The sequence below is a fragment of the Onychostoma macrolepis genome, chromosome 16, assembly GCF_012432095.1.
Source record: "Onychostoma macrolepis isolate SWU-2019 chromosome 16, ASM1243209v1, whole genome shotgun sequence".
Classification (NCBI taxonomy): Eukaryota; Metazoa; Chordata; class Actinopteri; order Cypriniformes; family Cyprinidae; genus Onychostoma; species Onychostoma macrolepis.
Genome location: NC_081170.1, coordinates 322501 through 332500, shown reverse-complemented (window position 1 = coordinate 332500; position 10000 = coordinate 322501). Strand labels below are relative to the sequence as shown.

Genomic DNA, 10000 nt, shown 5'->3' with positions numbered 1-10000 from the left:
TGAAATGAATTCAGTTGAATAGCTGTCAGCTGTTAAATTTAAGAACACAATTAGATAAAACCAATTTAGCTCAACTAATTACCAAGCAATGCTTCATTCTGTTCAGTCTGTGTGTAAAAAGATCACATTAGCAATTAAAGAAAAACACTTCAGCAAAACATGATCAGCTCAAAGTGTCCAAATTTTTATCAGTTTTACTGTTAGTCCACTTTATGAAGAATTTTTTGGTATAATGTGTCACAGTTTACTGTGTGTGTAAGAGAGTGTGTGTGTGTGTGTGAGAGTGAGTGTGTGTAAGAGAGTGTGTGTGTGTGTGTGTGTGTGAGTGTGTGTGTGAGAGTGTGTGTGTGAGAGTGTGTGTGTGTGTGTGTGTGTGTGTGTGTAAGAGAGTGTGTGTGTGTGTGTGTAAGAGAGTGTGTGTGTGTGTGTGTGTAAGAGAGTGTGTGTGTGTGTGTGAGAGTAAGTGAGTGAGAGAGTGTGTAGAGTGTGTGTGTGTGTGTGTGAGAGTGTGTGTGTGAGAGAGTGTGTGTGAGAGTGTGTAAGAGTGTGTGTGTGTGTGTGTGTAAGAGAGTGTGTGTGTGTGTGTGTGTGTGAGAGTGAGTGAGAGAGTGTAAGAGTGTGTGTGTGTGTGTGTGTGTGTGAGAGTGTGTGTGTGTGTGTGTGAGTGTGTGTGTGTGTGTGTGAGAGTAAGTGAGTGAGAGAGTGTGTGTGTGTGTGTGTGTGTGTGAGAGTGTGTGTGAGAGTGTGTGAGAGTGTGTAAGAGTGTGTGTGTGTGTGTGTGTGTGAGTGAGTGTGTGTGAGAGAGTGTGTAAGAGTGTGTGTGTGTGTGTGTGTGTGTGAGAGAGTGAGTGTGTGTGTGTGTGTGAGTGTGTGTGTGTGTGAGAGAGTGTGTGTGTGAGAGAGTGTGTGTAAGAGTGTGTGTGTGTGATTTTCATACAAAAATTGAGACATTAGCATTGAAATAATGAGTATGAAAATATGAAATATGTTTAAAAACTTGGCATACATATATGCGAAAAATAATATAGTGTTTAGTTGTTGTTTCTTGATGACACGTTCTCCACAGGTTTCGCCTAATTAAAGGGTTTTAATGAGACTCACGTGGTCTGTGGCTGATGTTTGTGTAGTTTCGAGCTGTTTTTGTGAGCGTCTGCGTCTCTGTTGTTTTATTATTGAACATATTCGTGATCTTCGGCTGTGAAGAGCGATGAAAACACGACGCTACTGACGCGACGCGGCGCGCTGCGATCATTCTGCGCGTGATTTATATCAGATTCAGAGGAATAACATGAAGATCTGACACCACGCTCCTCGCTGCTCGCTCCCGCTGCTGTCTGTGAGCGCGCTCCCGCGGCGGCGCCTCCTGCTAGACACCCCAGAACCAACCACTTCCTGCACTCCTGCAATGCACTAATGACAATTTTGAGATTAAAAGTGCTTCGTTATTAAATTAACGTAAAAAAAGGGCTTGATTTGACCACAAAATTAACTCAAATTAAACTGCATAAAAAATAAACCCAATCTGAAGATCTCAACGTGCGCTGCACTCATGAGAAGAGTCAGAGGAAATGTGCTTAAAATTCATTCTTTAAATAGGCTTCATTTCACTGTGTGTGTACAGTAACGCTCAAAACAACATTTATTCAGACGCCTTCAACATTTTAGTAGGAAATATCAGTTTATCACAGCATCACAGTTTATTCTCTATAGTTTAGAAAATGGTAATAAAATATGAGAAGAACTCAGAGTTAAACTGTGTCAGAACAAACTCATCTTGATAACGTCAGATAACTTTGATAGAAAGGTATGAAATGAATTCAGTTGAATAGCTGTCAGCTGTTAAATTTAAGAACACAATTAGATAAAACCAATTTAGCTCAACTAATTACCAAGCAATGCTTCATTCTGTTCAGTCTGTGTGTAAAAAGATCACATTAGCAATTAAAGAAAACACTTCAGCAAAACATGATCAGCTCAAAGTGTCCAAATTTTTATCAGTTTTACTGTTAGTCCACTTTATGAAGAATTTTTGGTATAATGTGTCACAGTTTACTGTGTGTGTAAGAGTGTGTGTGTGTAGTTTCGAGCTGTTTTGTGAGCGTCTGCGTCTCTGTTGTTTTATTATTGAACATATTCGTGATCTTCGGCTGTGAAGAGCGATGAAAACACGACGCTACTGACGCGACGCGGCGCGCTGCGATCATTCTGCGCGTGATTTATATCAGATTCAGAGGAATAACATGAAGATCTGACACCACGCTCCTCGCTGCTCGCTCCCGCTGCTGTCTGTGAGCGCGCTCCCGCGGCGGCGCCTCCTGCTGGACCGGAGGAGAACCGACACCGACACCAGCACTGTACTTCATCAAATACGATCATGTGGAACAAATAAGATTTATTTACACCTTAATTTTATGTTTAAAATGATTGCTCGCATACAAAATAAAAGTTTTTGTTTATATATGTGTGTTTGTGTGTGTACTGTGTATGTTTATTATGTATATATAAAGACACAATCATAGAGCATATATTTTGAAAATATTTACATGTATTTATATTCATGTAATTTATATTCTATATAAATATATTTATTATGTAAATATAACATATTTTTTTAAACATATACATGCGTGTGTGTATTTATATATCCATAATAAATATACACCACACACACATATATTATGTAAACAAACACTTGTATTTTGGATGTGATTAATCGCTGTCCAGCATTAGTTTAGATTTAGATTTGCGTTCCTATTTTAATATAATAAGCAGTTCGGTGGACAGCAGTGAAGTATTTTAACTTTACTCAAGAAAAAAGTATCTGGAGTTTATCAGCGTTTTTCTTCTGAAAACTTTACTTCACTACATTCCAGAACATGTCATACTTTTATTGCATTATATTTCATAAGTTGTTTTTCTTTTTTACCTTTAATACTTAAGAACATTAAAAACGTAGTACTCTCTTGTACTCAAGTAAATCTTATGTAAAGTAAATCAATATTATGCTTTGGAATGAATAAAGAAAACACTGATAAAGTACAGACTTGAAAAGTACTTTTAAAGCGGAGTAAAAATACTTCACTGCTGTTAAAATCAGGATTCATCATCAAACACATGTAAAACTGGGCTGAGAATGATCCGATGGTTTTAATGTGTTTGTGTTTCTGCTGATTAATAGAGGATATGAGATTAATTCATACACATGTTAATAAAGCTCATTCTGATATGATCCTCAAAAGCAAAGATAAGAACGAAATGTTTTATATATTGTGTGAAAGTGTGATGTGCTCCAGCAAAACAGACCCAGAATCAGCAGCACAGCATTATTAAGAAACGAACTGGATTTTAATCAGCAGATATGATGTAGGGTGGTGTAGTAATAATAACAATACTGCAGTAATCACTTGTAAGTCATCTCCAGAATAATGAGACCGTTGTTTATTGACCGGAACACATCTTACATTAAGAACTGAGAACTAAACCTGCTTTTCACAGCAAAACATACAATCATCCTGAAAACAGTTGTACACTCGCAGCTCTGTGAATGCTTGTACTGCTGAAGTGTGTGTGTGTGTGTGTGTGAGAGACTGTCCGTCCTGCTTCCTCTCGCCTCGGAGCCGTCCAGTGGTGATGAGTGTGGAATCATGGGAAGGCTGAAGGAGCGTCACAGGTATTTGTTGGCCAGGTTTGTGACATCGTTTTGTGAGAAAGCTTGAGTCTGCACTGCACGAAGCTTCTGGAAGATCTGTGAGAGCTGTGAGCGATCCTCACCGTCCAGCAACATCAGCACCACCTACACACACACACACACACACACACACACACTGATAATGACACTTGCAGTGTGTTTATGATTGTTCTGCTCACTAAATAACGCACACACATGTTCCTCAACCCAGCACTGTCTTCTGATTGGCTGATCAGGGACTCGTCCTGCTGTCCACTATTACAATGTTTGTTGATCTTAAATAGGCACTTAAATATAAATAATATATAAGCGTGTTTCTGGCGTGTGGTAGGGCTGCTCGATTATGGCAAAAGTCATAATCAAGATTATTAACACGATCATGAGTGCACCTTATGACCAAAACTTTATATGAGTGATTTATTTAAAGACAGCAGGATATCAAATATATATTTTCTGTAAATAAGGTCTCTGTGACACCATTTTAGACACCAGCAGAATACCAGAGTAACTTATATAAGTTAAAAAAATATTGAAAAATAATTAAACAGTCAGTAATACAATAAAAACAAAAAAGCAGAGGACATATTTTACTGTAAGAATTAAACGTTGTTTATTATTGATGCTACAAACATCCATCCGTCCAGAGCAGTGAGTTTAGTTGTGTGATTAACAGCAAGCAGAGTCTGCAGCAGGATCCAATACACTGCTAAACACGTATATTCATCCTCAACTGTTTACATCTACTTAAGACATAAACAACGAGGGTTTACGTGAATAATCATTAAGCGCCACATTTTGACATGTTTTTGCGTGTATTTGGCCGTTTAGACGCACACCTCAAACTAAAAGTTTACTTGTCAGCATCCGTTCCATCTCTGCACGCGACCACAGAAACCCTCCTGAGAAACAGCACAAGTTCTCTTTCAGACTTTTAACAAGTATAAATCGAATCAATTTTAATAAATCAAGCACGTCCCATTTTCCAAATGTTGTTAAACACCGATTTACACAAGAAGTTTGGGCTTTTATAGTGGAGTGAAAGCACACAGCTGGACAGGGGTGGAATGGTGCATAATAATCGATTTAACTTGATTATTGCATTTTCATAATCGTAGGAAGCCAAAATCAAAACCGTATTTCGATTAATTGCACAGCAAGTTGTGTACTTGGACTCGAGACTTGGACTCGGATTCGGACTGCAATTGTGAATGAACTTGAGCTTTGACTTGGACGGACTCGGGTGGACTCCGACTCTGACTCGGATATTTTGGACGCAGAAATTACAGACGAATACATGACATGTGTAATAAATAAAAAAAGTAACGTAAGGCTTAACTTTCCATAAAAGGGCATGTTGTTAGCATGTGATTGGCATGTGGGAGGTGTATTGTTGGTGTGTGGTAGGCATGTTGTTGGTGTGTTGTTAGAGTGTGATTGGCATGTGGTTGTCGTGTGGTTGGTGTGTGTGGTAGGCATGTTAGCATGTGGTTGGCATGTTGTTGGTGTGTTGTTAGCGTGTGATTGGCATGTAGTTGGTGTGTGTGGTAGGCATGTTGTTAGCATGTTATTGGCATGTGGGAGGTGTATTGTTGGTGTGTGGTTGGCATGTTGTTGGTGTGTTGTTAGCATGTGTTTGGCATGTGGTTGGCGTGTGGTAGGCATGTTATTAACGTGTGGTTGGCGTGTGGTTGGTGTGTTGTTAGTGTGTCGTTGGCTGTCGTGTTGTTGGCGTGTGATTGTCATGTGTTGTTAGCGTGTGGTTTGCTCACCGTGAGTCTGCGTGCCGTCTGCAGCTGCTGCAGGTGCTGGAACACCAGCTCGGGGTGTGTGTGCAGCAGGTGTGTGTTCAGCGCTCGTACGACGAAGCCCAGCGTGTGTCCGTCCAGCTGCGTGCTGATGAGCTGCGGCAGGTGTTCGGAAGCGACGGAGCGCAGCAGCTCAGCACAGGTCAGCAGGTCACCGCCTGAGAGAGCGCTATTCAGCGCCTGACCGAACTCAAACGTGTTAGACGGCCGCTGGGAGATGGACTGCATGACTGCACTGCTGCCCTCATCTTCATCTTCTTCATCATCATCATCATCATCCACCTGCACAGAGAGATGACCTCAGACCTGTGCTCTGTGTGTGAGAGTGTTTATCTGTGTGTGTGTGTGTGTGTGTGTGACCTCAGTGATGGTGACGCTCCTGCGAGGTCCTGATGAACATCTACTATCCGTCATCAGACGCGTGACCTCCATCAGCAGCTGCTCCGCCTGCATCACACTCGCATCCAAACACAACACCTGCTGCAGGTCTGAACGACACGCCGCATAATCCTGCACACACACACGCACACAAATATCTATTCAAATAATGTTTGATGCAGCATGGCAATTAAACAAACAGCTGATAAAAACATCACAATAATCCACACCACTCCAGTCCATCAGTTAACATCACGAGAAGACAAAAGCATTAAGATGTTTTTAACTCAAATATGAGTCTATAATCCATAATAACGCTTCCTCCAGTGAAACAGTGTTCTGGTCTGAATCAGGAGAGAAATCTGCAGATCAAGCAGCGTTTACAAGACAAAACAGATTTTGATGCGAGAGACAACAGGAGATGGATTTTTTCACTGGAGGAAGCGTTATAATGGATTATGGACTCATATTTGAGTTAAAAATGTCTTAATGCTGGATTTGTTTCAGCTTTTGTCTTCTCCAGATGTTAACTGATGGAGCGGTGTGGATTATGATGTTATTATCAGACTCTCATTCTGACGGCACCCATTCACTGCAGAGCATCCACTGCTGAGACATTTCTACAAATCTGATGAAGAAACAAACTCACCCTAATCTTGAACGACCTTTAAAACATTTTAATATATGAAAAATGATAGTTTCAGAGTATCTTATAACATTCAAACATCATCTCTGCCTGAACACTCTCACGAGACGAGAAAGAGCGACAAATGAGAAGTGTGTCGCAGTAATGTCAATATTCACAGTGTTGCTTACGTTCAGATGATGGGGGCGGGTCAACAGGTTGTCACGGTGACACTCACCTTCAGGCCCTTATTGGCCAGTGCGCGTCTGTAGAAAGCTTTCTTATTGGTGGGCTGCAGCTGAAGGGCGGCGTCACAGTCCTGCTGGGCCTCAGTGAAGCGCTGAAGTTTGATGTAGCAGAGCGCTCTGAAACACACACACACGCATCAGCTTCTGCGGGTCTTGCTAACACACACACACACACACACACACACACACGCATCAGCTTCTGCGGGTCTTGCTAACACACACACACACACACGGTCGCAGTCAGTCGTACCTGTTGGTGTAAACTGCACATTCGTGTGGCTTCAGCTGAAGACATTGAGTGTATCTGTCCACTGCCTCCTGATAACGGCCGCTCCGCACCAGAGCGTTCCCATCATCCTTCAGGAGCTTGAACTCTGGGAGACCACACCAAAACATCTGTTACACCTGTCGTCATTATAATGAACTGTATGTATTGTTTGTGTGTACCTGCTGCTGTGTGTTCAGTGTTGGTGTGTGTCTCTGTCTGAGTTTCTCCAGACGGTCTGTTTCCCTCACTCCTCAGGTGGGCGTGTCCAGTGGGCGGAGCTCCAGTCTGTGTGTGTTCTGCTGTTGAACCGCCCCGTTTGCTGCTGCTGCTGTCATTGGTCGGTTCGTTCGGTCCGTCTGTCTCCATGTTGGTGCAGTCGGGCGTCTTGTGTGTATTTCCCATGATTCCACTCTCTTCTCCGCTAACATCCCGCTTCTCCTCTCTGCTTTCATCCTGAGCGTCTGAACACAACACAGCAGCTCTCTGATATCCCACAATTCAGTGTGACTGTGACGGTCAGAGCTTCACAATGATCAAAGATCATTACTTCACACACAGTTTCCCTCTCGTTCCACAGACACTCATCCTCACCTTCATCCTCCTCCTCTTCCTCCACTTCCTGAATGAGGATCTTCCTTCCTGTGGTGCGTGTCTCCTGACGCCCATCGCTCTCCGTCTCGTCCATCAGCAGCTCCTGAAGGTCAGAGGTCATGAACAGTTCAGCCACACATGAAGTGCACTAAATGATGAGAGAATGATGAGCTGTCACTAACTGGGTTACCATCCTAAGATGCGAATTTACATTATGTGCAAAATTGGAATATTGCATAAAACATTTGCAAATAAGCACCGTTTCAATCCAACGAGTCAAAGAGAACAAAATCATCACTTCCTGATAAACTGGCACTAAATCACTAAGAAAAGTAGGAGATGCCACTAAATATAATAATTCTCAAATATAATAAATTACTTGCGGTTTGAGCGAGCAGACGAAACAATAAATACAGTCTTGCTTTCGGAGGTGAATGTCAGCTGTTTGGGAACGCAGTCGTGGCAGTCGTTCTGGGAGGCGATTATACAGAAATACTTTGACGACAGACTTTGCTCACTCAGGCATTTCAGAACGATCATAACATTTCAGATGATGTGCAACAAAATCGGTCCGCTGGTTAGTCAGGTTATGCCATCCCATAGCGCAAAGTCACATGACTTTTTTGAACGCTCATGAGGGATTTATTCGCTAAACGAACTTCCATCTCCCATTATTCACATTAACCCCTTTTCGCCACAAGTCACAAACCACCTCAAGTAAGTGAAATTTATTTTAGAAATTTGGCGTTTCCGTCACTCGTTTCTGATGTGAAGCTTCAAAATGCGCATAAAAAGAGGGTGATGTAAACATAGCTACTGTGAGTGAGTGCTGGCGGCACGTGTGTAAGAGCGCCATCATGTGGTCAGTGTGCGGCATCACTCCAGATGTGTGTGGATGTACCAGCGCTGTGGCGTTGTGCGGCTCGATCAGGAGAACGGCTCTCAGGTCATCATGGGATTCCTGCAGGTGACCAAGATGTTTGTGTGCAATGGCACGGCGCAGTAGAGCTACACACACACACACACACACACACACAATTTAAGTGTACAGCAGTTACAGTAGGTATGAAATAAAGTCAACCTGTGTATTTTCTAAATGCAAGTTATAGATCTTACTGTTTGATTTTTTTTTTTTTTTTTTTTTTTTTGTGAATCTCAATCATAATGTCATAATCTAATCTCTGGGGTGTATTCCAGAAAGCAAGGTTAACCCTGAACTCTCGTTTGATTAACCCAAACCTTGCTTACTCAAGGTATGTTGGTTCCAAAAACGTGTCCAAGAGCAAGTTCATTCAACTCAGAGTATGTTCCTGGTTAACACGCAAGACATTCTCAACAGAGCGACGAATCGACGACTTTGCCACGTTCTTCATTAATAAAATTACAACCATCAGTACACAATTCTCCACGTCACAATCTGTCAAACATATCTTACCAGCAAACACACACTCGTTCACATCCTTCTCTTCACTCTGAGGCAGTCTCTAAACTCATCCTACTACTTGTCCACTTGATCCTATTCCATCTCATCTCCTTCAAGCCATTTCTCCTGCAGTTGTACCTGCACTCACTCACATCGTTAACACATCCCTTCACACTGGAGTTTTCCCCTCAGCATTTAGACAGGCTCGTATAACCCCACTTCTTAAGATACCCACCCTTAACCCATCTCTTTTAGGGAACTACAGACCGATTTCTCTTCTTACTTTCAATGCAAAAACACTTGAATCAGTTGTGTTCAATGAAGTGTCTGCCTTTCTCACACAGAACAACCTCCTGGACAGCAACCAGTCTGGCTTCAGAAGTGGACATTCGACCGAGACTGCCTCGCTCTCAGTTGTTGAAGCCCTAAGACTGGCAAGAGCGGATTCCATATCTTCATTACTTATCTTGCTGGATCTGTCCACTGCTTTTGACACAGTTAACCACCAGATCCTCCTGTCTACCCTATTGAGAAAAGGCATCTCAGGAACTGCACTCCAGTGGTTTGAGTCTCAACATTGAGTCCAAGTCGTAACATCTAGCTACTGGGGTGCCTCAGGGCTCAGTTCTTGAACCACTTCTCTTCTCTGTCTACATGGCATCACTAGGTTCTGTCATTCAGAAACATGGCCTCTCATTCCATCCTGATGATCCAATGATAGCTGCTCGCATCTCAGCTTGTCTAACAGGCATTTCTTGCTGGATGAAGGACCACCACCTTCAACTCAACCTTGCCAAGACAGAACTGTTGTGGTTCCAGCAAACCCATCGTTTCATCACGATTTCACCATCCAGTTAGGCTCATCATCCATAACTCCTTCAAAAGCAGCCAGAAACCTTGGAGTTATGATTGATCAGCTCACTTTCTCAGACCACATTGCTAAAACTGCCCGGTCCTGCAGATTTGCTTTATTC

General features: G+C 42.4%; 2 protein-coding genes across 3 annotated transcripts in view; both read right to left on the bottom strand.

Annotated features, from left to right (window-relative positions):
* Window positions 1–1366, bottom strand: part of malsu1 (mitochondrial assembly of ribosomal large subunit 1) — a 4159-nt gene extending 2793 nt beyond the window's left edge. Inside the window, exon 1 of one of the 2 annotated variants that reach the window (XM_058746916.1) lies at window positions 1102–1366. In XM_058746916.1, coding sequence (XP_058602899.1) covers window positions 1102–1252 — 151 coding nt within the window. In that variant the 5' untranslated portion in view covers window positions 1253–1366. The remainder of the gene's footprint in view (window positions 1–1101) is intronic. The other variant, XM_058746917.1, reaches the window with a different exon arrangement.
* A 2045-nt stretch (window positions 1367–3411) lies between these two features.
* Window positions 3412–10000, bottom strand: part of spag1b (sperm associated antigen 1b) — a 26030-nt gene continuing 19441 nt past the window's right edge. Inside the window, 8 exon segments of the mRNA XM_058747526.1 lie at window positions 3412–3793; window positions 5458–5775; window positions 5854–6003; window positions 6735–6861; window positions 6995–7118; window positions 7192–7473; window positions 7604–7706; window positions 8505–8611. Of these exon segments, the coding sequence (XP_058603509.1) occupies window positions 3665–3793; window positions 5458–5775; window positions 5854–6003; window positions 6735–6861; window positions 6995–7118; window positions 7192–7473; window positions 7604–7706; window positions 8505–8611 (1340 nt within the window). The 3' untranslated portion in view covers window positions 3412–3664.